This window comes from Lemur catta, chromosome 9 (assembly GCF_020740605.2).
Source record: "Lemur catta isolate mLemCat1 chromosome 9, mLemCat1.pri, whole genome shotgun sequence".
Classification (NCBI taxonomy): Eukaryota; Metazoa; Chordata; class Mammalia; order Primates; family Lemuridae; genus Lemur; species Lemur catta.
The window spans coordinates 1,220,911-1,247,157 of record NC_059136.1 but is presented as its reverse complement, the minus strand read 5'-3'; the positions used below and the strand labels follow the sequence as shown (position 1 = coordinate 1,247,157).

The following is a 26,247-nucleotide window of genomic DNA, read 5'->3' as shown; positions in this document are numbered from 1 at the left end:
AGTGGGGAAACTGAGGCCAAGGGAGGTAAGTCATTCACACAAGGTACAGGCTGTGGACGGTGGCTGTCACCAGGTCCCTCTGACTCCCAGTGCAGCGACTCTCTCACGCCCGGCTGCCTCCCGAGGCCCCCGCGCCCTCCCCACCCTCAGCGCACGCGGCCCGTGCGTCTGTGTGCAGGGCAGCCAGCCTCAGCCGGGCTCCCGGCGTGTGCAAACCCCGCGCCGGCTCCTTCATCTGCCGGGACACCGGAGTGATAATGAACCCCGCAGCCCAGCTAGGAACCTGTCCAGATTTGTGGGAATCTTCCGACATAAAACATGAGAGAAAAATGGAAACAGTTTGGCGGCATCAGCATGCGGTGTATGTAGAGAAGCAAAACAAGGCAGGTTGTGTAAATATTTAAAAACGAGAAAGAACTGAACTGGCTCCAGAGGCACATCTGGGATAACAGCTCTACGGAGGCTGCGGTTTCCGGGGAAAGTCGCCGCGCAGCACGAAAACAACCGGCCGGTCTCAGATTTCACCCGTGCGCTGCCCGCACCCCCGGGCCGCCGAGCACACTCTTCCCAGCGGCCGTGTTTACTGCACAACTCGTCAGTTTCCAGCGGACCTAAATCAAATAAACATGCTTTCCTTGCCATTAAAATGCTTTGTTTCTATTTTAAACAACAGAAACTCAATAACAGTGTTAATAGTTGACTCGAGATAAAATCAGATAATTTTTTTTTTTTGCCACATTTATCTACATTACCTAATATGGCAAGAAATGGAGCGTGGAGTGTGCTTAGGATTCAGATTCTGGCATTATGCCAAAGGCTAAGTTTGGGTTTTCCAAAGAAAATACGCCACGTATTAGAAAGTACAGTTTTCATGAAGTTACCTTCCTGACTGACATTTGGAAATGGACCCTCGTTTTCCAGCACTGCTACCATGGGGGCGGGTTGGGGGGCTGCAGGGTTCACAGCACCCCGCGGGGCCGGCTACCTGCCTGCCTCTCTCCCGCTGAGGGGTCGCCCCTCACCTGCAGAACGGGGCCAGCAGGGCCGCGAGGAGGCCCAGAGGACCGACGGCTCCCAACCCTCCCTGTGTGCCAGAGCCGCCCGAGGACTCCACCGAGCACCAGTGCCGGCCGCCTCCCCGGGCCCTGGCAGGTGCCTCTGCGAGTCTCCCCAGGTGACTGAAGACCTGCAGCCGGGGCCGGCACCCACTGAAGCAGGTACGCGTGGTATAAGAATGTAAGAGAATTCGCCATAGTCATTAATGCTTCGCTGCCGTGGCTGAACGGGAAAACAAAAGCAGCACACGCCCCGCGCCCCACCGGCGGCCTCTGTCCTGGACAGGCAGGGAGACTCTGGGTGAGCGCGCCGTGTCGAAGCTGTCACGGAAACACGGCCGATGACAGGCAAGCGCGGTGCCACGGAGCTGGCTGACAGTGGCTCCCTGGTGGCCTGTTCTCGTGAGCCGCTGTCCGTGCCCAGACCACGGCCTGGCCAGGCCCTGTGATCCAAGGCTGAAAGCATCTCTGGACTTCGACGAAGCTCCCGGGGAGATAGGGAGGCTTAATCACAGCTGATGGGACATGTGACTCACGCACAGGGACTTTCCAGCCCAGTCCCTCGAGGACAGGCCTGGCTTGGGTTCTCCCCCAATTATCACAAAGAATTTGGGCTGGAATGGCTGGAAAACGGGGATTCGTTCATTCAGCAACAGCTGGGAGCTGTGCGGGTGATGGGGCAGGGGAGGCTGACGACGAGGCGACCTGCAGCCCACGTGACCCTCCCACGGCCACGCACACAGGTATTGTTGAATGGATGAACAGAAAAGCAAACTGAGTAACGATGGGATAGAGGAAGAAAGAGAGGGAGGGAGAGAGACGTAAAAGGAGAGGAGGGAGGAGGGAGGACGGACGGAAGGAAGGGATTAATCCAGCACCGTCTTGCGCTGTCGGGCAGCAGCTGTTTCGAGGTTACGGCCCGTGCTGAGCCGCGGTGCCGACCGGCTCTCCCAGTACAGGAGGAGCCAGCAGGAACAGAGCTGCCGAGTGCACCGCGTCCTGGAGAGCCCGCGGTCATCCTTGTCCACACCCGCCCCAGCCCCGGAATCGGGGCTGTTCCCACCCAGCACAGTGCTCGAGGCCACCTATGGGGTCACCTACGAGGCACCTCCAGCTTCTGCCCACCAGGACCGAGGGTTCCAGAGTTCAGCAGCCACCGGGGGACTCGGGAAGGGCCACGGGGAGGCACAGAGGAGAATCCGCTCACTCTGCGCTTGCCGGCGTTTTTCCTGCCACTCCCTGCGTGCCCTCTGACCCGCACCGCCAGGGCCCACCCAGTTACGGTCAGGGGCTCTGCTGTCACCCGGGACGCCCTGGGCCTCTCCTCGGGTCCCCCCTGGCCCACCCGGAGCTGAGGCTCAGGCCACTCACACATCCAGTCACTTCTGCAGCCCCTGGATGGCACTGTCACCCCATCCCTGCCCTCCTCCACGCCGGGCATCTGCTCCGTCTGCGCTCGATCCCGTAACCCCCACGTCCCTCGCGTTCCCAGTGAGAGGAAAAGCACCCCGTCCCGCGGACCCTCCACCGTCCCCATCAGGCCCCCCAACACCGCTGAGGCTGGCTCTCCCGGGCCGGCCGGTGTGTACCTGCTGCACAGCGCCAGTCTGGCCGCCTCCCTCCCCCTGTGGCAGTGCCCAGCACGCCCGGGAGAGTCGCCCTCCCAGCTCTTGGCCCCGACCGCCTTGGGGGAGGGTTGACCTCACCCCCCGGCTCAGCGTGTCACTGGCCGTCGGGTTGCTCAGACAGGGCAGGGGGACACGCAGCCGGGAGAGCCCGCCCTGGGACGCGTTAGAGCCGCCGCGGGCAGGCGCTGCTTCCGCGGGCACCGCTGGTGAAACGCGAGCCCAGAGCTGCTGGCGACACCTGTGTTGTCGCGTGACGACAGCCTGGCTGGGACAAGGCCCGCACGGAGGAAGGCAAAGCTGGAGGCTGAGGAAAATACACAGTCGACTGTCATCACCCAGCGCAGTTACGTCTGCAGAGTCACCGTGACGCTGAACCAGCCAGTGTGCAGCCAGCGCTCCTAGCGGAAACACAGGGTTGGGTTCCTGCACACCTGTCTGCAACGTCCCTATCGACTGACTGGCACAGGGCCTCATTTCCCGTGTGTTTGTGTGTGAAGACGGAGCGTGTAGCCTGCACTGCTGATGCATCAGCACCCAACTCACGGCCAGCGGCACCGTAGCTGGTGCCCGAACGGGCCCGTCTGACACGCCTGTGTCCTCAGTGGGGCCCATCGTGGCCGCCCCACGCCCCGGAGCCCTGCTCGGCACGCCAGCACTGTCTCAACGGCCAAACACCAACAAAAAGCACAAAACTGCAAAAAAACAGTGGTCCCGAGTGGACCATGAAAGGGACACTTGCTTACAGTAGGAGCTGAAACCAGAGGCCACGCAAGGGCCACTTTGTTCGACCTCAGCTGTAAGTGTGCTCGTCCGGAGACTCGAGTTTGCCACTGCTCTGTGCAACCTCCACAGACGGCCACGAAAGCCCCACAAGTACTGGGTTTTGGGCTCACAAATAAGTCCTGGCCAGTAGGTGAATTCGTCAACGTGCAATCCACAAACAGTGAAGACGGACTGCGCTTTTGTGAGCAGCGTTCGCTCACCTGGATGCTTCTGTGCCTGTAGCCGGCAGCCCGGCTTTCCACAAGTTTCCCTTTCACTCGAGCCAGTTGGGGGCGGTTTTCTGTCACTGGAGCCCAGGCCGGCTTCACAGTCTCTCTTGCCTGGAAACACGCACCGGCTGCCCTGGCCGGCCCCCGTGACCCTCTAGAACCCTCGGTCCCCAACATCCTGACCCCCCACAAAGTCCCTCCTCCCCGGGCACTGTTTGTGGAGAGATGCTCCAGGTGTGTCCAGTTTAAGACGACAGGTGCCTTTCACCTGCCTGTCGAGATCCGTGCTTGAGAGAGTGGGTTCCTCCATCTATGGGCCACGGAAAAGACACCTCCACAGTGGCCACCTCACCCCACTGCCCACCCGCGTCCTGGAGAGGGGACACACTCCGCACCGCCCTTCAGCCCCTAAGACAATGCTGCCCCTCTCCCCACGCGAGGAAGGTGGAGGGTCCTAGGGACGGGGCTCGGCAGGGCGTGGGGCGAGTTTCTCTTTGGTGTTGGCACCAGCTGTTAGTCCCTCCTCCCGCCATTTCCTACACTGGCGGATTAAACCCTATGCTGGGGCTTGGGCCTGAGAATGGAATTGAGGCTGGAAGAAACCTCAGAAATTACCTGGGCTAAGGTAGGGGAATGAGGGTCGGAGAAGAAAGAGATCACAGAGTGAAAACCAGCACAAGAATAGGGGCCCCCAACGCCCTTGCCAGCACTTTCTCTCCGGGCAGCGCTGCCGTCACTAGGGGAGGGCTCTGCCCATTCTCTCTCGACGTCAGTAAATTCTAGTTGTTATTCACAAAGCAGATCGTTGCCTCGGCCAGAACCATCCCTGACGCCTGCAAGGAGACTTTGTGTATCTTCTCACACCACCTCTCCAGCTGGGAAGTTTAATTCAACAAAGACCCCGTCATCGCCACCCCAGTGTCACAGCCCTGTGTTAGCGTCACTCTGTCTGCGAGCCCCGCTACGGTCAGGCTTCTTGTCCCTGCTCCCCGTGCACACGCACCTGCACACGCGCAGTACACGCAACCCCACGTGTCCAACGCATGCGACCTCGACTCACGGCCGAGAGCTCTGAGCAGCGAGACACACCCCACTCCGGCAGGCCCACGCCCCCCACCCGGATGGCCTCCAAGCGGACCACGTCACCCCTTTCCAGGCCCAAAACCACAAGGTCCCGGGACGGGGTGCTCGAGAGTCCCCAGGCCACAATCGCAGGCATCGAGTCATGCTGGGGGTTTGCAATACAAGCATTTATGACCCCTGCACTTGGGCTGGTTACGCTGAAGCCCAGCTCCGCCTGCCCTGAGCACCAGGAAAGCCCAGGGCCTGTCTGCGTGGCAGCTTTGCCACGGGAGCTCTTCCACACTGTCCCCACCGGGCCTGGGGCAGTCACATCCACTCTCTGTGGCTCTGAGAGAGACCCGTCCTCTGCCCCAGGACCCTCCTCCAGCGCCATCTTGCTCCCACCAGAGGAGCCCAGCCAGGGGAGAGCTCAGAGGCCCGCTGGTCACCCTCCACCCAGCCTGCCCTGCCCCCCGGACCCGCTCTGCAGCCCCCGCTCCGGCTGCCTGGACGCTCCAAGGACATGTCTGTCCAAATGTGGTCACTGCCCCTTTCCACTCTGCTAGACACAGACTTCCCAAGGACAGAAATGTCACCAACAGGCCTGGCACGGTGGCTCACGCCTGTAATCCTAGCCCTCTGGGAGGCCGAGGCGGGAGGATCGCTCAAGGTCAGGAGTTCAAGAGCAGCCTGAGCAAGAGCGAGACCCTGTCTCTACTAAAAAATAGAAAGAAATTAGCTGGACAACTAAAATATATAGAAAAAATTAGCTGGGCATGGTGGCGCATGCCTGCAGTCCCAGCTACTTGGGAGGCTGAGGCAGGAGGATTGTTTGAGCCCAGGAGTTTGAGGTTGCTGTGAGCTGGGCTGATGCCACTGCACTCTAGCCTGGGCAACAGAGTGAGACTCTGTCTCAAAAAAAGAAAGAAAAAAGAAATGTCACCAGCATTGGTGAGCCAGTGGGCTGCACACTGACCAAGCCAGACCCACCCTTGGCACCGCTGCCCGGCCGTCTGCCCGGCTGGGTTTCCTGCCCGGTTCCCAGAAGCCACATCCTGTGGTCAGATGTGGACGTCGGGGCAGAGACAGCTCTTCCCAGAGGAGGTGGTTTCAGCTGCCAGACCGACATTTTCCGGTTGGTCTGTCTTCCCTCTCATACCCGTCCCCGGTATCTGGCTTTATACGGCATGTTCCGGAGGGTTCTATGGAGCTCGCTAATTCAGCCGGGGCAGCAGGCAGTGCAGCGAGGCCTTCCGGGTTGGCTTCAGCTTTGCCGTCTTGCAGTCAGAGCTCAGTGCCGGGACACAGAGCCGTCCTCACACCCTACTCACCTCTCTCTCCTTTTCTCCCCGTGTATGGCACCAAAGCCACCACGGAGAAGATCACTACCAACCTTCTGTCACTCTTGACACATCTGATGTGCTCCTGTCATCAAGGCTGTGGGTGGAATTGCGTCCCCCCGCCATTCACCTGAAGTCCTGACCCCCAGACCCTCAGAATGTGACTGTATTTGGACAAAGGACCTTCACAGAGGTCACTAGGGTTAAATGAGGTCGTATGGGCGGGCCCACGTGTATCTAGTCAGTGCAACGTGACTGGTGTCCTCGCAAGAAGAGGGACAGACACAGAGGATTTGGGCGCAGAGGAAAGGCCCTGCAGGAGCACAGCAAGGAGCCCGTCTGCAAACCACGGGGAGGCCTCGGGAGAAGCCAACCATGCTGGCGTTTTGCCCTTGGACGACGCCATGGGCTGAATGCTTGTGTCTCCCCAAATCCATGTGTCGAAACCCTAACCCATGGTGCGTGGTGTGAGGTTGTTTCCCCAAATCCACGTGCAGAAACCCTAACCCACGGTGGGTGGTGTCAGGAGGCGAGGCTTTGGGAGGTGTCCTCAGAGAAGACATCCCAGAGAGATGGCTGGTCCTTGTACCCTTGTGAGGACACAGCCCGAAGGTGCTACCCATGAACCAGAGCGTGGCCCTCACTGGACACCGGATCTGCCCGTGCCTTGGTCGTGGACTCCGAGTCCCCAGAACAATGAGAAACAGGTTTCTGCTGTGTACAAGCTGCCCGGTTTACGGTTCTGTCGCAGCAGCCCAGGCTGTGTGACCGTGATAAGCAAATCTCCGACTGGAGGCCGACAGCGCACAGAGCCTGAGCTGGTCACCACGGGAAGACGCAAAGCAGTGAGAACGTGACATCTCGCGGCCTGGTCAGGGAGAGCGACACGGCGCAAACGCAGCCGTCATACAGCAGCCTGCAAACATCTGGGCAGATGCTGCTGTAGCTCTTGTTTCGAGAAGGCGCCTTTGTTCCAGTGTGATTCACACCGTAGGCAGCAGCCTGAGCATAATATGCATTTTGTGTCTGCTCATCTGTGAGAAGTAAACGCCAGATAAACACAGAAAACTGTGCTCACCTGAACCAAGCCACAGAGGAATCACACAAAATCCACGCACCTCGGACACCTGTCAGCTCTCCAGGTCCACCGCATGCTGCAGGCCACACTCACCCACGTTGGTGTCAAACCCTCTGTCTGACATCACGTGACCGTCCTACCACTTTGCAATGACACCAAGTGGCCACACCTTCCGAGACCACTTCCGAAAGGAAAGCTTAGGTCGTTCTCAACATCCAGGGCCATATTTGTGGTCGTATCTGTGAATTTGTTAACCATGTGACATGCAAAGCTGTGCTTCCACGTCTAGTAGGTTCTTATTCTTGCTTCGTCTGACAAACTGCTGAGCGCTGTGCTCCCAACCCCTTTTCCCCACAAGCCCTGTAGGCTCTACTGCGTGGTTTCATACATTGCAGTGATCCTTGGAACACGTGTGTTACGTTAGAGCAGAGCTGGCTGTATCTACACGTTTCAGTGAGAAGCTGCATTTCACGTGACAGCTCGTCACGCAGCACGTGGCCCTGACTAATGTCGCCTCCTAGTGGCCATGTCCACTAATTGCAGGTAAAATACAGGAAAAGGTATTAAAAATGGATTTTTAAAAATGGTATAGCATGAATGAACCCATGACACAAGCCAAACCAAATATAGTCCTTCCCCCTTAGGCAGTTTCTAATGAACTCCAGCTGCCTGGTCTATTTACTGAAAGAATTTTGCTGAAAAGGAGTCAAACAGCCTCGTAGAGGGAGCTACACCGACCTGTCATCGAGTTTTCCGAGGTGCACAGCTGCTCTCTCAGCTTCTCCACGTCGTCAGGGTGCACCTGCTCGTAGAGCGTGCTCCCAAACCACTCCGACTGCGGCTGGTTCAGAACCGGGGTGACCGAGTCAGACACATAAATCACTCGCCCTGTCTCCGCGGCCACTACAAACAGAAACCCATCGGCTGCTTCAAGGATGAGATGCTTCAGTTCCTGGAAAGAAAAGATTATGATTAGCACAACACACGACAGACCTGGGCCAGTTAAGCTTTCTTATTAGCAATTTCAATTTCTTTTGTTCAGATATTCATTCTGGTACATAAATAGTTTGGGAAACAAGTGCTTTTTTTTTTAACTGGGTATTTTAGCTTATTTTAGCTAGAAAAATGCACACACCTTGCCCCATCCCTGAGATACAGCTACTTTAAACGCTACTGGCCCCGTCTTACCTAGTCCTCTCTGAGGGAGAGGGAAAACTTCCAGCCTGGGGGGGTGGGGGAGCAATGGGTGATCACCGCTGCCAAGGTGTAAACAGCGGCACTCACACATTGAAAGGGAAGTCGTGCCATTGGACCAGAAGGGCCCAGCACGTGCTGCTTGGCACACGGGTACGGGTGGAAGGAAGGGAAGGAGCACGGGAAGGTGAGACGAGAGGAGGAAAAGGACCCGTGTCTCCCACCCACTGCCCGCCACGCTGACAGCGCACTCTGGTTCCTCTTCTCTTACTGTATTTCCCACCGTCCGCACGGCTGTCGGGCTTCGGAACTGAGAATCATGGGCCATGATCTCAGCAGACTCTCCGAGTGACCCCAAGAGGTAGAGGGGAATGTAGCATTACCCATGTCACTTTACAGCAAGAAGCGGAAGCAGCACCAGCCCTGTGGTCACACGGATTCTCCAGGGTCATGACTGTCACTGAAGGCAGAAAGGCAGCTGCTCGGGGCCAAGGACTGGGCAGCGTGAGCCATGGCCATCGTCTCCAGGAGACGGGGACGGGGCACAGTCAGCTTTGTTAAAATGAGGTGCCTTTTGTGTGCAGCCACCATGACATTCTCGCTGTGAGCTGAGGAGCCCCCGTCGCTGAGCGACCCGGCTCTGCGTCTGCGGGCGCGAGGCCCCGGTCCTCCCGCGTGCGGAGTCCGCAGACGTCCTAGCCGCGCCACGCTCTATCCAGCCCCCAAGGGGCAGCAGTGTCCTGGACAGTGGCTGCAACACGCTCTGCTGGGAACCTGTGTTCCAACATGACCTCAGAGAGACCCTGCTGCACACGCATCGACAGCGCTGAGTGGGCGTGAGAGACGGAGGGTCTAGAGCCCTCGGTCCCAGTCCCCGAGGGGCTCCGAGGACCCAAAGACTAGAGGACACGGATGTGCTGGTGAGCAGGACTCGGGGGCTTGGCAAGTGTCTCTCAGCACCCGGCGGGGAGGAACCCCGACACCCTCTGCCCGGGACACGGGCGGAAACAGCCGGTACAGGCGTGTTTTAAGGAAAAGTCCGTTTTGCCCATTTCTCTGCCTTTGCACTTCTATCTGGTGCCTCCCCGGTTCCCACTTGGTTCATGGACGGGGTCAGCACTTTTATTTTCAGCACTGGGAAGATCGTCCCCACAGGAAGACGTGTGAAAAGGGAAAAACGCAACAGGATGTCTGGGCGGCAGAGGATTCTGTCCCCGGGGGAGGGGAGGGGGCCGAGTGACTTCACTCGGGCATTTCTGCTCAGTCCCATTTGCAGGACTGTGGGAGCGTCCCGGGGAGGGGGACACACCCTCACCACAGACCTCTGTCCACCTCCACCCCCCCTACGCTCACCTCCGGGACCACGTCACTCGCGGCCGGGGTCCTGCGTCCTGAACCCGGACCCGGCCCTGCCTGGCTCCCCAGGAAATGCAGTGAGGGCTGCGAGCCTGGGCTTAGGGTGACAGGGTCTCCACGCAGCTGGGCAGCTCGGGCCTGTCACTCCACTTCTTCAGCTGGTTTTTCACACGGTTTTTTTCAGTGAGATTTTGTGAAGTTCAGTGAGACCCTGTGTGTGGACTCAGAGAGCCTGGCACACAGTAGGTGCTCCGTGGATGTGACCAACAGCATCGTCCAAGCACCCACCACCTGCACGGTGCCTGCTCACTCCTCCACCCCTGACCTCAGTCACTCACAGGTAAAGAGATTCATTCTAAACATTGACCCCGCAGGTTTTTGTCAGGATTAATGAAATGTCGGGGAAAAGGCATTTTACTGGCCCTAGCAGTTAGCTGTGCTCAGTACATTCCTGTCTGGTTACCGACCAGCTATCCATCCTGCATCTACTCCGAGCCCCGTGTGAAGCTGCCTACACCTGCCCTCCTCGTCACAGCCACGCGAGCTGGGAGGTGTCACCGCGTTCATCCCGAAGCCCGTGCCCCAACCCCCCGTGCTCCTCGTCCTGCGGGCAGCGGACAGCACCACGGCCGTCCCTTCCTGACACCTGCCACGTGACGGGGCCCATGACCACCGGGATGATTTGCAAAGGGATCGAGTAGGTAAAGCTCTTGCAGAAATGTCTGCCACGGAAGAGACAGGAGCAACAGAGCCATCCCTGCTCTTCTTCCAAACCCGACTCCAGGACAGGAGCAGACCCTCAGCGCTGGCGGAGTGAGCGATCCTGTCTCCTGACCACGCCCTTGCATTCCTACCCCTGCGGCTGCCTGCCAGCGCTGCCTCTGTCCTAAAACATCCCTCGATGACACCAGGCCACTTCCACTCTATTTCACTTTGGCCACAGGCTCTGTGTCTTGTTAAATGCACCATGACCTTCAAGACCCTCCACTGGACATACCTTTACACTTTCCAACACATTCCCTGACAACTCCACAATTTTACCTTTTCCCCCTCCAGTGCATAAAAAGTGCTTCCAAATCTGTCATCTCATTTCTCCTGCAAAAGCTCAGAGACAGGAAGGCAAAAAGTTCACTGCACAGAGGAGCAAACCGAAGTCTACGGTCTTTGCTGGTTAGCCCCACGACCCGCACAGGGAGGGGCAGGACTCCAGACACCGGCCCCCCGGCTCGTGTGAGTCCATTTATAAAATACTACCTCACTAGCCGTTGCGTGTGTTTCGTCTTCCCAAACATTCAAAGACGAATAGAGGTGTTAAAAAGGTGGCTTTGGGGTCCTGCCAACCTGTCTTCAGGGGACCCACTCCCGGCTCCCTCGCTAAGCCGCACACGGCTCTGGGCGGTTTGCTGACTCTTTCCAGCCCCAACTTCCCCATCAGTAACTCGGGGGTGAACAATAGCGGCTTCCCCACGGGCTGGAGCAGGCCGTGCACAGAAGACGTGACTCGGACCAAGCCCCCGCAAATGCCTGCCCAGCGCTGAGGTCCTGTCGGTGCCCCCAGGCCACCACAGCTCCCGGGACGGCTGTCGGCCCCACCCTGCCGGCGCCCGTGTTCACGAACCCTCCCGCGTCGGGGCGCGGGGCGCGGGGCGCAGTCGCCCGCCGTGCTTTGCCGAGCGACGCCTCATTCCGGCCGCGGGGAGCCCAGGCAGGAGCCCTGCAGGCCGGACACACCCTGGGAGGGGCCTCGCGGCGCGCGGCGGAAACGGACCGTCTTGGCCTCGTCCCTCCCCGCACCGTGAACCCTGCCGCCCGCCTCGCTCACGCCACGCTGGCGACACGGACTCCCCGCCGCGCCTGGCGAGGGCCGGGCGTACCTGCTCCGTGAGGAAGGACGGCTTGTAGGCGCCGTCGGTGGACTTGTTCCCGGTGCCGCGCATGGACTTCATGTGCGACACGGCCATGCGCAGGATGGTGAGCTTGTCGGGCTTGCGCGCCAGCGCGCTGCAGGTGGGGACCATGTCCGAGAGCTCCGTGATGTACTGCGTCATCTTGTTCCGCCGGCGCCGCTCGATCTCACTGTGGTTCTCTCTTCCCACGAAGCACGCGGGCGGGAGGGCGCAAAGAGAGAGACACCACGTTAGCGGTCACCGCCTGGCGGGGTGAAAGGGCGCGCTGGCGACGCCGGGGGACTCAGAACCGGGTCGGCCCCGAGAGCTGAGTGCTCTTCCGACGCCCCCGCCAGCTCTGGTCTCCGCGGGGAGCCAGACTGCCGCAGTCGCAGCCCTCCTCGCTCCACGCGCCCGAGCACATTGCAGTCGGCACAGCAGATCAAGACACGAGGTTTCCCAACACGCTTTCTGTGTGCACACGGGAATCTATACCCAGATGTGCACACATGCACACGCACACGCACTCGGAATGCGGTTACTGGCGGCGTGGATGTGGGGTCTGCATCGGCCCTGCGGGAGGGAGCCATGCATCGCCCGGCCATTCTGTGTGTCGCCGAGCAGACCGGCAACGCCACGACTCGCTGTACACGGAGTTGCGAACACGCCTCTGTTCTGGGCCCAACACACTTTCCGCAGCAGAGTAACAGCAGGGCCCCCCTGGCTTAATAAACAACAAATAGCCAATTTTTTGAAAAAGCACTATAAGGAACTACTGAACTGGATCTCTGATGTGTTCAGTGAAACCCTGGTGGGAGGGGTGGCAGAATGTTTCCCCCTCGGGCTTGTCACCTGTAGGCTTGAAAGAGAGTCACGGCCAACCCAGCGCAGCAGCCCTGAGACAAGGCCGTTACTCAGGATTCGAGAACTGTCCAGAAACACCCACGTCTGCCGCAGGATCCAGGCGGCACCGGTGCCGGAAGACCGAGAGTGACGCCACCAGCAAAGAAAGAGCCACCTCGGGCCAGCTGCCTCCGAGCACGGCGCGTGTCCATCCGCTCAGCACCCACCCCCGGCGGGGGGCAGGCGTGCCGGGCGGGGCATGACCACACACAGGGGGCACCTGCCGGGGCCTCTGGGACATGCAGGCTGAGGGGAGGTCTCTGCAGCGAGCAGGTGGGCTGCCCGGCGTGCACCTGCCAAAGGGCACAGGCCAGGCCCATGCGGGGCAGGGACAGGGACACAGAGAAAACTAGGAATGCCCCCCGCTGTGCTCACCAGCGGCCCCGTTAGCAGGCCAGACACAGAGCTGCACAGCGGAAACGAAAGGCAGAACAGGGTCACGTGCTCCGAAAGATACGTGGAAAGTAACAACCGCCAGAGAGAGGGGGAGGGGAGAGGAGGTGGCGGCCCTGGCGGGGAGGAGGGGCTGCACCTCATCTGTCCCTGTACGGAGGGGCATCCTGGGGAGGGTCAGCAGGACAAAGGAAGGCCTGGGACTGGGAAGGAGCGTTTGAGGGTGGGGAGGAGGCGGCCTGGAGGGAAGGGCAGCCGGGGCGCTGGAGGAGAGCCGGACACCGGGCCGGACGGCGGCAAGGAGACGGCTGTCATGTGGCCGGGCTGAGCGTGGCCCCAGGACACAGCTGTGCAAAGCGAGGCACAGAGGGCAGGGGTGCAGCTCGCTGTGTGCCAACGTGGGTTCTGCTCCAGCCCTGGTCCAGAGGGGACCTCCTAAGCTTAATCCAGTCCGCGAGGTCTGAGCCTATCTTGACTAAAACACAACAAAGGAGAATTTCACAAAATTCCAGTAAAGATCAATCCGTAAGCTCTGCAGACAGCGGCTGGGTCTCCCGTCTGCTGTGGGAGGGAATCGCAGAGCCAGGGCAAGCAGACCGGGCCAGACAGCCCCACCCCAGGGATGCCCCATCACTGCAGACCTGTAACACGTGGGGCACACTGTGGGGTCTGGGAGGCACTGTGCCGGGTGCTGGGGACGGGTGCTGTGGACGGGTGCCAGGTGCTGGGGACGGGTGCCGGGTGCTGGGGACGGGTGCTGTGGACGGGTGCCGGGTGCTGGGGATGGGTGCTGGGGACGGGTGCTGGGGACGGGTGCTAGGGATGGGTGCCGGGTGCTGGGGACGGGTGCCGGGTGCTGGGGACGGGTGCTGTGGACGGGTGCCGGGTGCTGGGGACGGGTGCTGGGGACGGGTGCCGGGTGCTGGGGACGGGTGCTGGGGACGGGTGCCAGGTGCTGGGGACGGGTGCTGGGGATGGGTGCCGGGTGCTGGGGATGGGTGCTGGGGATGGGTGCCGGGTGCTGGGGACGGGTGCTGGGGACAGGTGCTAGGAGCTGGGGACGGGTGACGGGTGCTGGGTGCCGGGTGCTGGGGACGGGTGCCAGGTGCTGGGGACGGGTGCTGGGGATGGGTGCCGGGTGCTGGGGACGGGGGACGGGTGCCGGGTGCTGGGGACGGGTGCTGGGTGCCACAGAGAGCTCACGGATCGGCAGGGGCAGCAGAGTGGACAGGTGCTGGCACAGTCCCCGGGCTGCTCCCTTGTGCCCCGCAGGTCAGGAGAGGCTGCCGTGGGATCGTGTGACGGGAGAGGTCCCCGAGCAGCAGGCCCGAGGACCCGAGATGCTGAAAGCCCCGTGCGGGCCTGGCTGGCCGGAGCCATGCGGTAACCCTAAGTGCCTTCTGTTGCCTCTCTGGTCACATCAAAGTGACCAGCTGTGAGCACCTAAAGGCAGCAGGGGGACCGACATAGGGAACCCTCAGAGACAGGACCAGGTCTGGCGCTAGCCAGGCCACCCACGCCATCACGGCCAGCACTCGAAACACCCCACCAGTCACGGCACCTCCCTGCCAGCTTCCCGGCTACACGGGTCCCACAGGCCCGTGTGCGGAGCAGCCGTGCTGCGACGGCACCATGACCACATTCCTCTGTGATGCCTCAGCTCCGTGTCACCCTCCTGAGACCCACGTGCCTCTCCTGACCCTGACAACAGGCCCGCCGGTCGCCACAACAAACCTGCCCAAAACAAGCAAAATGCTCCTCTCTTCACCTGGACAAGTGTCACTGAGCAGCTGCTGCCCTCCAAGGCATGAGGCTTGGGGACAGGCCTCACGCAGGGCGAGGTTTGCTCCCAGTTCCTCAGATTGTATCAGAGCTAGAGGATGGGTCACCGGGTTCTTCCCTTTCAGATCTCACAGCGATAACCTCTGCTCTTGAGCAACTCACGGAGCTGTGCGTGCCGCAGTCACTGACGAGGCTTTTCCGCAATTTCCGAGATTCCTGCGATTCCTGACTCGGCAAAGGCTTCAGCACTTCTCTTGCAAAAGAAGCGTCAGCCCCCTTCCCCCGGCTAGGGCTTCTCTCTGAGAGCCGACCCCCAGGGTGGGGTCAGGGCCGTGGGAAGAGACCCTGGCAGAGGCACCTGCCACCTGGCCATCCCCGTCAGCTGGAGGGACCACCTGGACCCCGAGTGGCTGCCGAGGGGCCCCCACATGGGTCCTCTGTGGCTGTCAGCAGCCGCTGGTGCGTGTCAGGCACAGACTGGCCCCGGCCCCAGCCCTGACACCCAGGAGAGAAGACGGGCTCTTGCTGCGCATTCGAGGGACACGGCCAGCGCCTCCCGGCAGCACAGCAGGTGCCACAGGAGCTGGGAAGGCCAGGGGACAGCCACTGCGGCCCCGCGGGCAGAAGGGCCACTCTGCACCCTGCTCCTGTCGCCTCTTTGGCTGCAAGCGCCTCCTCTGCAGCCCTCGTGTCTGTCTCTGCCACCCTCAAGGGTCTTCGCCACTGTCACCGCCGGCTGCCCACACAGACACCAAGCACCCGGCACCAGCACCCGGCACCCAGCACCTGATACCAGCACCCAGCACCCTGCACCAGCACCTGGCACCCTGCACCCAGCACCCTGCACCAGCACCCTGCACCCAGCACCCAGAACCCAGCACCCTGCACCAGCACCCAGCACCCAGAACCCAGCACCTATACCAGCACCCAGCACCCTGCACCCAGCACCCTGCACCAGCACCCAGCACCCTGCACCAGCACCCTGCACCAGCACCCAGAACCTAGCACCTAGCACCCAGCACCCTACACCCTGCACCCAGTACCCAGAACCCAGTACCCTGCACCTAGCACCCTGCACCAGCACCAGCACCCTGCAGCTCAGCGGGGGGCGCAGACCCCTCCTGTCTGCCCACCACCTCTTCTCCCACGACCTCGGCTCGCCGCTCCCATGCTGACAGCTCCTGCTACCCGACCACAGCTCCCTACTTTTCCAGACTCCCACACGGTCAGAGCTGTTCTTTGACCACATTCCCACTTCCGGCCTCTGGCCTCCTTCATCTTCCTCTCGCACTATCCTGGTGCCCAGCCACCCTGTGCAGCGGGACCCATAGCTTGGTCCCCTTGACGACCCTCTGGTCAATACCTTGACCTCCTCACCCCGACCTCGTTGCCCCTGTCCTCATCCGCCGGCCCTGAGCCGGGAAGAAACCGCATCTCCTGTGTCCACCCAGCAGGGACAGCCGGGGAAACTGCGCTTTCCTGCAGACGGGGCCACCTGGCACCCGTGGCCTGTGATTTGAAATGGGACCGAAGGTTTGCACAGCGCTGCCTTCCGTGAGCCTCCTCTGAACTCGCCCCGGGCCCCCAAGCTTCCCTCTCAAGTCACCTCGCACGTGGCCCCATCCCCTACTCGGCAGGAGAGGAGAAGCCACGAGAATCGGCCCCCGTAGCTCCTGGCTCCCCCACCGGCCCCACACTCAGCAACACCTGCGGCTCCTTCCCGCTGCCTCAGAGCAGGCTGGTCCCCTCGGCGGACCTGTCCCTCCCGGCCTCCCTCCGGAATCTTCCGGATCTCCGGCTACCCCCACGCTTTCCCTCCTGGTGTACATGCGCTCAGGGTCTTTCTGCCCTTGAAAAGCGTCCCCTTCCTGAGCCCTGGGGGACCCTCCCTTGTGGCCACATGCAAAGCGCTCAGAGTCACCCCCGATCTCACTTCCTCCCCTCCCGGCCAGTGCTCCTGCCCCCAGGGCCCCACACTTGCGTGGGACGAAGGCAACGGCTAAAGTCAGCAGAGCCAGGTTCTGCGTGTCACCATCCCCAGGGACGCACGGGACACAGCCGGGGGGAAGCGGGCCTGAGAGCATTTCTGGCCCTGTAAGGCAGGATCCTGGAGCGTGTGTATGTGTGTGCAGGTGTGTGTGCATGCGTGTGCATGTATGTGTGCACAGGTACATGTGTGTGCATGTATGTGCACATACGTGTGTGTGCGTGCCTGAGCTCAGGCAGCAGGGGCAGCTTCACGCCTACTCCGTGGTTCCACCAAGGCCTGCTGTGATGGGCCTGACTGTGACAAGGGAGGGGCCACACCAAACTGGCCATGATTCAGCTCCTATGTGACCGTGACCGTATCTCCCAAATGAAATATTGAGGCAGGAGGTCTCTTGACGGGCAGCACATTTGAATTTGGAACCTGCCTCAGGAAAAGCTGGGAGAGCTGACGGCACAGACACCGGGGGACAGGAATCCTGGCGCGGCCCCCTGCCTGGCCTCCGAGCCCGCGAATGCCAGGGCGCTGGCTCACAGCACCTGGAGGGGCCTCTCGGCTGGCTGTGAGCAGAGCAGAAGTGGGGGGCCCAGGGCGTGCCCTGCAGCCCTGGAGGGGGACAGTCTGAAGCAGGCCCCACACCCTGCCCTGGACAGCAGCTGTGGTCACTGCAAAGTGGGGGCTGGGCGTGGACGCAGGCGTCTCCCCCAACCCTGGGCAGCCAGACGGCCCCCCAGGCCCATGCACAGTGGCCGCCGCGGCCCTACTCTGAGGGAGCCAGGTGGGCTCCGGGCCCGGCAGACTCAGCCCCGTGAGTGACAGTGCGTGTTGGGGGCACAAGACACACATACTCGGCTCGGGGGGCAGAGACGTGGCTCATGGGAGCCCAGGTTTGACCCGGGGCCATGTAGAACCTGCCCCGGCCGACGGGCTCCCGAGAGAGCCGCAGAGTCCGGGGTTTCTGCTTCTTAACGATCGGGCCTCACTCGACGAGCTCCTGCACCCGCACGGTCACTCCACCCCGACACCCACCTTCAGTGTCGCCCAGACGCCACCCTCGTCTCTCCTCCTCCCCCCGTTCCCAGAGCCAGGACGCCACGTCCTAGGTGACCTGCCGTCTCAAGGGACTTTGGCACAGAGGGGTCACAGTCCTTGTTTCCTTGCACAGGGAGGCCGTGCACGGCAAGAGCGAACGGGACAGGACATATGTGTCCTCGTCTCCCAGGCTGGCTCCGTTTCCAGGGCACAGCACACCCTGCTGTCAAACGTACCCCCGGAAACGGGGGACGCCCAGGCTGGGCTCCGTCCGCATGAGGGAAAATAGCACAGGCTTCTGTTGCTGACACGCAAGTCTCATTTTGGTCGGAAACTCCAAAGTCACTAACTGTCAAAACGTCTCCATCTCTTCTCCCGTCTGCCCCAAAGCCGAAGGTGGAGGATGGGACACAGGGAAGGGTTCTGGGGGCGGAAGCGTCTAGAACGACGGCAAGTTTGCCTGGACCTGGAGACCCTGGCAATGCCTGGGGAGCAGGGAGATGCACGTGACCCGGACGGCGGGAAGGTGCGCTGCCCTCACGGCCACGCCGGCTCATGAAAGGAGCCACGGCCGGAACCCACTGCCACGGGGCAGCGAACACAGCAGTGTGGCCCGGGCTCGGCACAGACACTTCTCGGCAGGGACACCGTTCTCGGCAGGGACACCGTTCTCGGCAGGGACACCGGGCTCGGCACAGACACTGTTCTCCTCAACGCGGTTCTAAAGCCACAGGCGCTGTCAGTCCAGGCCTCAGACCACAGATACAGGAGAAAAGTCCCCGTCGCCCGCGGCCCGTTTTCAAGTGCAGCCGCCAGGGAGGCTGAGGGGCTGCGGCTCAGCTGGCGGGAGGGTGCCAGGGCAGGGGACGGCCTGGGGACAGGCGGGAATCCCACTAGGGTTGATGGAGTGACCTGTGCCTTCCGCTCAGCTCTGCCAAACCTACCACACCTTAAACCGAGTGAAACAACAACGAGAGTTCAGGGCTGGGCCTGCCTTATCCTACATGCATGGAACATACGTGACAGCCCGGTGCCGTGATCCGGCGCCCCGTCTGCACTGTGGTCTGCACTCAGGACGCCCCCAGAGCACAGCCGCGGCTCTCGGCAGCTACACCAAGCTCTGTCCTGCCTGCCGGACAGGCCACCCAGGGCTCCCCTGGTTCTCTTTATTTTCCACGGTAGAAAACAGGGACTTGCCCTGGTGGCTTGTTCTAAACCCGAACCCCAGGGCTGCCTGTTAGAAAGGAATCCGTTAACACTGGCCGTCCCTGTGTGACCTAGACAGCAGAGCTCAGAACTTGCCACTTAACTTCTGGTCACCTAGGCTGGGAGGTGGCAGGTCGCTCACAGCTGGCTGACACTGGGCCACACACGGCCACAGAGCGAGCGACCGGTGAGAAGGCCAGACTGCGGGCAACGGCTTTCTCAATGACAGACATTACACCCGTGTAATTCAGGAAGGTGACCGCCAGCTACTGGCTTCTCTAGATCTAAGGAAAATAAAACAAACTTACCTTGAAAATTTACTGGGGCCTTCACCGTCTTCGTCATCGAAGTCCATCCTGCAAAGTCGAGATCACAAGTGAGCATCGCTGTAGGTGGGACATTCTAGCTGCTGGGACCAGGGAGCTTTATCCAGCCGATGGCCACAGTCCAGCCCTCGGCACTGCCGCCGGCAAACCCCCCACGGTCCTCAGACAGGCTCGAGACAGGAAGGGGCAGAGTGACAGGCCTTGGGTGTGAGCACACCCTGATGGGAAACAGTTAAGCGTCGGGGGTCCCGCCAGCACCCGCCCACCCCCGTCTTCAGCGCCCTCAGCCGCGGGCGCTGCCCAGCTTTTCCGTCACCCCGATCTTGGACACCCGCACCCTCCACATCCCCATTCCACACTGAGGCTTCCTTTTTCCCTTTTACTTTATTTTGTGGTACAGTAACAGACTAACAAAATTCGAGGGTTGTGAAACCAGGAAGTTCTCAGGGTGACGCGGGATCGCAAGGGAAAGAACCCGCCGCTGGCTGTGCTGCTCGAGAACTTGGCTGGCGAGTTCAGATAAACAGGACACTTAAGGCCATTGTCCTACTAAGTCCAGGACCCAAAAAAGGAGTGTTGAGGGAAAAATAGTTGTTTGGAGCCCGAGCTACTCAAATTGGTCACCTGCCTGTCAAAACTCGCCAATTATTATTAAGCCTCCCCCTTTCCTGGTCCTCTCCATGGAAACATAAAAAGTCTTGATCGATACTTGTTTAACTGCCACCCCACACTCTTCTCCAATGTCAGTCAGTGTCACCCCTGGAGGTGACAGGGCAGGGGGGGACACTCACTCGGCATCAGGCGTGCCCAGACTCTGGGGGACGCGAGGACAACTGACACAGACGCCCTGGCCCCCTGGGAGCCCAGGCTGAGTGGGCCCCTTGGGCAGAATGTCACAGAGCTGCTGTGTCCCCACGGTGTTCTCAGCGGGCCTGGCCGACCAGACAAGGCACAGTCCCCGTGGAATCCAAGCGGAAGGGAGGCCGCCTGCCGGGCACTGGGACTGAGAAACCCCTTGTCTGGGGAGCTCCCCGCAAGAGTGTGCAGTAAAGACCCCAGCTACGGACCCGGAGCTGTGGCCTCAGGGGCGCTCACCCCCGTGCCCAGGCCCTGAGGGCAGGGCCTCCGCGGCTCAGGGGTGACCGGGGCGGGCGAGGACAGCCAGGCCACCAGGAAGCAGCCAGGTGCACAGGACGGGCCGTCCTTGCACAAACACACTCGAGAAGCTGCTACCGAGAAAAACCCTGTTCTCCAGGCTTTGGGGTAACTTGAAGGGCCTGGGCGTAAGGCAGATAAGGAAAGGAGTATTTTCTTCTTAAAATTAGCATTTTTGTCTATTTTTGCTTTGTTTTATGGGCAGTGCAGCCACGGTTCCAAGCGGGCATGGCTTTGTTCGGAATGGCCTGCTGGGACCCCAGCAACCTGCGTCCCCGGCTCCCCCGAGCGAGGGCTGCGCTGAGAACACGAGACCGCAGGGCGGGGGGCGTTGGGAGAGGACAGCAAGGGCAACAGGAAGGGGGCGGCGGGGAGAACCGGCAGGTGCCGGCTGAGAGCCCACAGAGCCCACCAGGAAGGGCAGGTGCCCACAGTGCGGTGGGGAATCCAGGCGCCGGGTGGCCCCACAGCTGTCGGCATCGTGGGCAAGCCGGAGCTGAACGCAGACTTTCTAAATAAAGCAAAGCCACCGGCGAGATCACTAAGCCATGGCCTCACCTTTCCCCACAGCCACGCCTGGGAGAGAACCAGCAAACACCGGAATCGGGTTCGCCGGCGTCCCCGAGCCGCGGAACCACACCGCCACCCAGTGTTCGCCGGGGGGAGCGCGGCTTCACTGTCCACGTGAAGGCGACTGAGCACCTCGTGCAAAACATCTCTGTGTCAAGAAAAAGCCGCACTGTAAAAATTCCAAACACTCGTGCAAGCATTTAGCAACCCTGCACGTGGCGGGGAGATGTGCAGGTAAAGTTCCTTTTGCTCTGGTGGGTGTGAGTGTGACCAGCAGGTGCCTGCAAACTGCAGCTTGGTCAGCACTCCTTCCTCAGCCTGCACCACCTTCGACCTTTGGGGTGAGCCCACCGTCCTGACTCTCCCGGGACTGGGGACCCCGAGACAGGGACCCAGGACTTCAGTGATAAATGGGGAGCGTCCCAGGCAGACCGGGCTGGTCACCCTGGTTTCCTTTCCCCCCTTTCCTTCCCCAGCCCCCATGCAGCAGACAAAGGGGGTCTAGGCCCTGTGGGGAGGGGCCCCACTCTGGCCGGGGCATGGAAGAGGGACGGCCCTGCTCTGGCCACCACGGGAAGCTGGGAACCAGGATCTGTCTGGGGAAAATCAGGGCCTGTGCGTGTGCGGCCGCACGCCTGCAGCGAGCAGACCTGGTGACTCAGAAGAACACGGAGTGGGCATCAGCCCAGGAGATAAACGAGGGCACAAACTTGTGCAAATTCTCAGGTAACTCAGCCCACCCTGAAATGGTCTCACCGGCTCATCAGCGACAGAAACAACGCAACCCCCGAGGACACGGAGGGGCTTTCAGAGCCACCCTTCCCAAGACACCACCGTGGTCCCTGTCACCACCTCAAGTCCTCCGTTCAAACAGGATGACCCCACGCCTGCCTCTTCCTTCTGCTATCAAGTCTCAGCAGAGCACCCTGTGGCCCACGTCTCTCACGTGTCTCTACTACGCGGCCGCATCTGGATGGTAAAAGAGAGATCAAAACGCGACTTTGGGGTCCGACTGTGGTCACGTTAGAAACCTGGGCGCAGGGAGCGATGGCACAGAGTCCTGTGAAGGCGGCTGAACACGGCTTCGCCTCGCCCTCCTGCCGACGAGCCCGAGTGCCGCCGCGACATGAGGCCGCGACAGGCGTTTCTGCGCCGCACTTAGTGAGGAGGGGAGTGGCGGGAATGTCCCCCGCGCAGTGACTGTGCGGCAGCAAGGCACCGTCAGTGGCAGTCGCCCCACGGAACTCACCGAGGCTCTCGCGGACGAGGCTGCAGGAAGCTGCTCCTCCCTCAGAGCCGGGCCGGCCGGGCAGGACACAGCGATGCCGGCGCGTGGACGCTCACCAGTGCGCCCCTGACCCGACCACGCTGCAGCAGCACACGGGTGACATGCGAGGGGACCCTGGGTAGTGGCCGTGTGTGGTTTGAAGCAGTTTTCCCTCAGTGATGCTCTTGCAGAGCCCAGCCCTGCACCCCAAGGGAGGGGAAGGGGCGTCCCTGCGGCCACCGCCAGCTTCCGTCCCCAGCAAGGGCAGCTTCGGGGGCGGCACAGACCCTAGCTAATCGCCGCTGCTTCCCCTTAGCCGAGTCAGCCCGGCGCAGCCCCACCCCGCACCACCCTGCCGCACGGAGGAGGGCGGTTCCTGCAAAATGCGGCTCAGGTGACCTCCGGCTCATTCTCCCACACATGTGGAATCACTTTGGGAAGAATCTGGAACTCGTGAACCCTCACCTGTGTGCCGAGTGCTGGGCGAGCACACAGCTCGCTTAGCCGGGGAGGGGGTCGGGGAGGGGACGGGGGCTCAGCCGGGGGGTCCGCAGTGGGGGCAGGCAGGCGGCCAGGAGGACCTGGGACCGAGGGGCGTCGGTTCTACTTGGCTTTGGAATGGCAGGGTGGGCAGGGTGGCCGTCCTGGGAATTTGGGGCACTTCCCTCCAGAAGAGTCGGGGCAGAGTGGGACGACCTCAGCAAGGAACCCGTGGGGGGCAGGGCCTGGCGTGCCCCATTCCCCTCTCCCGCCACCGTTCCCTGTCCCCCTCCTTGTCCCTCTGTCCCTGTGTCTGTCCTGTGTCGGTCGTGCCCTCACGCTCGCTGGGAGACCCGTCAGCAGCTGCGGCTCGTCCCCTCCCCTCCGGTTTCTTTCCTGGGCCCTGAGTGGCCCTCGGGGACAGGCTGGCTCAGCCCACGCAGGGCCACGTTGCCTCCCACGCCAGGCCGCGTGTGTGATCCGAGGGACAGGGCAGGGGGGCGGGGCTTCTGCAGCAACAGGACCGAGTCTGCAAAACCACCAGCTCAGGGCGCAGCCAGACATCAGGGTCTGAGGCAGGGGAGGGTCGGGCACGCGCCCCGGGAGGGAGCAGCCTCAGCTCACCTCAGCCGGGCCCCACGGGGTGGGGGGTCTCCCGGCACAGAGGGGCTCCTGGCCCCGCAGACCCCGGGCTGGGCCTGAGCATCTCTGCCCGACCTCGGCCCTGACGAGCCCCCCCCCAGAGTCCTGTGCCGCCTCGTCTGGAGAAGGACTCGGGCAGACAGGGGGCCTGTCCCCAGGAACGCAAGTGACGGTGCGTTAGCATCTAAAGTAATTTTAAAAGGCCTGGAATTTTAAAAAATCGGTAAGTTGCTATATTGACACCAAGGACCTTCTTTCAGCAACCCGGACTCCTCCTAGCTCAGCACCTCATGGCAGGACTGGCTGCTTGCCAGAGACGCTGCGTCTGCGGGAAGCCGGGGCAAGCGCCTCCTCAGTCATCCGGGGAGCTGTGCCCACGACCAACGCGCCGTGACGGCTCTGCGGGTCCCTCTGTGAGGACGGTGGCAGCCGCGAGAGACCCGGCTGCGTCAGCTCCCAGGGAGCGAGTGAGGCGCTGGGTCGGGCAGCCGCTCACCACGGGGCACCGTCAGCCATTCTACCCTCTTGCCAGTCGCGAGCGTCTCAGTCCTCCCTCGGAGACAAGCTGCACACACAGCAGTCTCTTTACACCCTAGAATGACAACGCTGCGTGTGCTCGTCCACCCAGCCCCCGACACGACCCGCGTGCCCCCACCCCCTTGGTCACCCTGGGCCACTTGACCACGGGCCCCGCCACGCGCCTGGGGCGTGGGAGGTGCGTTCTGCCGCGCTAGACGGCTGCGTTCTGGAAGGGCTGCGTGTTATCAGAAATTGTGTCAAAAGTACAGGCTGATTCAACTGCCTGAGAAATCTTATCTGTCAAACATGTCATTGAGAATAAAATGTATTTAACGGGTGAGGGGTTGGGAGATGCATGGAGTCTGAAAACGCCCGATAGGTTTTCCTGGCAGCATTTTGGTGGGGTGGTTGGTTCTTTCGTTCCATGCACGGCTACCAACACTACACGTCGTGAGCAGGTACCAGCTTGGTGCCACCTGTCAAGAGTGACGGCTTTCTGGCCCCGTCAGAGCCAGTTCTACCAGCAGAGCGGCACACGGCGCGAGCTGCCAGGCCCTCAGGTGCCGGCTTTGGCCACTTCCTTTGGGAGGAATTCCTGCCTGCCACCTAGGACAGGAAGGGCGGTGGCACCAGGGTGGCCCGCAGCCCACAGGGCCTGCAACTCGCTCAGCAGTGCTGGATCTGGCTGGACGCTCAGGGCCGGGGTGGCCCCCACCCTCGGACGGCCCCAGCCAGGCCCAGCAGGATCACAAAGCACATTCTCACCACAAGGACAAGCAAACAGAAGTCCCCAGCTGGGGGCCGAGGCCCAAAAGCACTTAGAGGCAAATCATGTGCACATTTAGGAATCTTGCAAAATCCAAACAGGATGCAAACTGCTGAGCTTTTATTCCACGGGGTGGGGGGGTGGGGGGGGGGAAACTGTTTTCCTGACAGGTCAGGAGTGGTTGCTCAACACTTAGCAGGCCCAGTTCCTGGAAACGCTGAGGTTGCTTACCCGGAACGCCGCTTTCCTCCGCGGGCGGGCACGGCCCCTGCCATCCTCACCTGTCCTGCGGCCGCCATGGGGGCAACGGGCAATGTCACCGATCCAGGTATGTCCGAAGCCATTTCTGGAATTCAGCAAAGATGAGAGGTTTTGTCAACGCCAGGAAAACCCAGTAACAAGCAAAGAAAGCTGCCATGCGGTTGGTGCCAGGAGCACCGCCTGGGAGCAGAGCCCAGGGACCTGGGTTCACAGGCCACTCTGCCCCTCACCAGCTGTGTGGGTCATGTCAGGCCTCCCTCTCTGCCTGGGCTCTGCCTTGCTCCTCTGAAGGGCGTCTCTGGGCACCGCTCCCACATTTACTGCTGGACACAGCAGTTTAAAAGGATTAGCACATCTCAGCAGCTTGCACGAGGCACACCTGTCTCCTGGCCACCCGGAAGCAGGTAAGACGTCCAGGAACCCAGGCGGCACGGCCAGGCCTGGGGGAGGAACCGCCACTGGCACCGGCTCCTGGTAACCCGGATGGGACAAGTTCAAGGGCAGCTGCTGATGCTCTGCCCTGTCCTGAGCCTCGTGCTCGAGCAGAAGGGCTGGGACCCTCACTTGGGACCCGGAACTCCCGCGTGTAGGAGCTCGGCCCTTCTGCTCACCATGAGGCCAGCGAGGTCTGGGGGCATCGGAAGCGTCACCTTGGGCGGCACCACGCCAGGTGGGGGCGTCCCCGCTCTCGTAGCCAGGCCTTTCCAGGAATCAATGTTAATTTAAAAAAACAAGAAGGCCTGGCACTAGGCGAGAGCACTTTTCCTGCACACCGTGGCCAAGATACATTGTTTCTTATATGCAGACACTTTTGGAAGCTTGTTAAAGCCACGTTAAGCACTGATTTAAGCCACACTGTTAAAAAGCTTCTCTGGAGGGTTCTGAAACTCAGGCACCCTTTGCTCAGGCCACCCCACGGCACGAAACTATTCCAAGCGGCCTCTCTGATTCCGTGTGTTGTGTTGGGAGAAACTTCCACGGCGTCAGCTCTCCTCGGCCGGCCTTCCCGGGGCAGAAGGGAAGCAACAGTCTAGAAGCAGGTTTCAAACAGGCAGTTTGGGGACAACACGGATGGTCCGTGTGGGCAGAGAGGTGCCCAGCGGTGTTCACGGGACACGCTTGGGATGGGCGACCACGCTGCCTCCTTCCCGCAGAAGCCGGGGCACCCCGGGCCGCCGACCGACAGCCGCGTCCGAAACAGCGTGTTCGGTAAACACACTCAAAGGTCAGTGTGAACCATTCCACTCAAAGCTCTTGAAGAAGGATTTTACAACACTAATAAACAAAACCTTAATTTAGCCCCTCTATGTCCACAGAACTTTGAGAGTGATTGCAGCTTTGTTTTTAAGACCCATGTGCACATTGAA

The 26,247-nt window shown here is 61.2% G+C and overlaps 1 protein-coding gene across 15 annotated transcripts in view; it reads right to left on the bottom strand.

The window, feature by feature from the left end:
- The window catches only part of ARNT2 (aryl hydrocarbon receptor nuclear translocator 2), a 226,548-nt gene that overhangs the window by 94,053 nt on the left and 106,248 nt on the right, over positions 1–26,247 (bottom strand). For 14 of the 15 annotated variants that reach the window (XM_045561390.1, XM_045561391.1, XM_045561389.1 and 11 more), the window contains 4 exons: positions 24,851–24,965; positions 19,203–19,250; positions 11,580–11,793; positions 7,894–8,107 (listed from right to left, as the gene is read on the bottom strand). In XM_045561390.1, the coding sequence (XP_045417346.1) occupies positions 7,894–8,107; positions 11,580–11,793; positions 19,203–19,250; positions 24,851–24,963 (589 nt within the window). In that variant the 5' untranslated portion in view covers positions 24,964–24,965. Of the gene's footprint in view, positions 1–7,893; positions 8,108–11,579; positions 11,794–19,202; positions 19,251–24,850; positions 24,966–26,247 lie in introns of those variants that run through there. The other variant, XM_045561396.1, reaches the window with a different exon arrangement.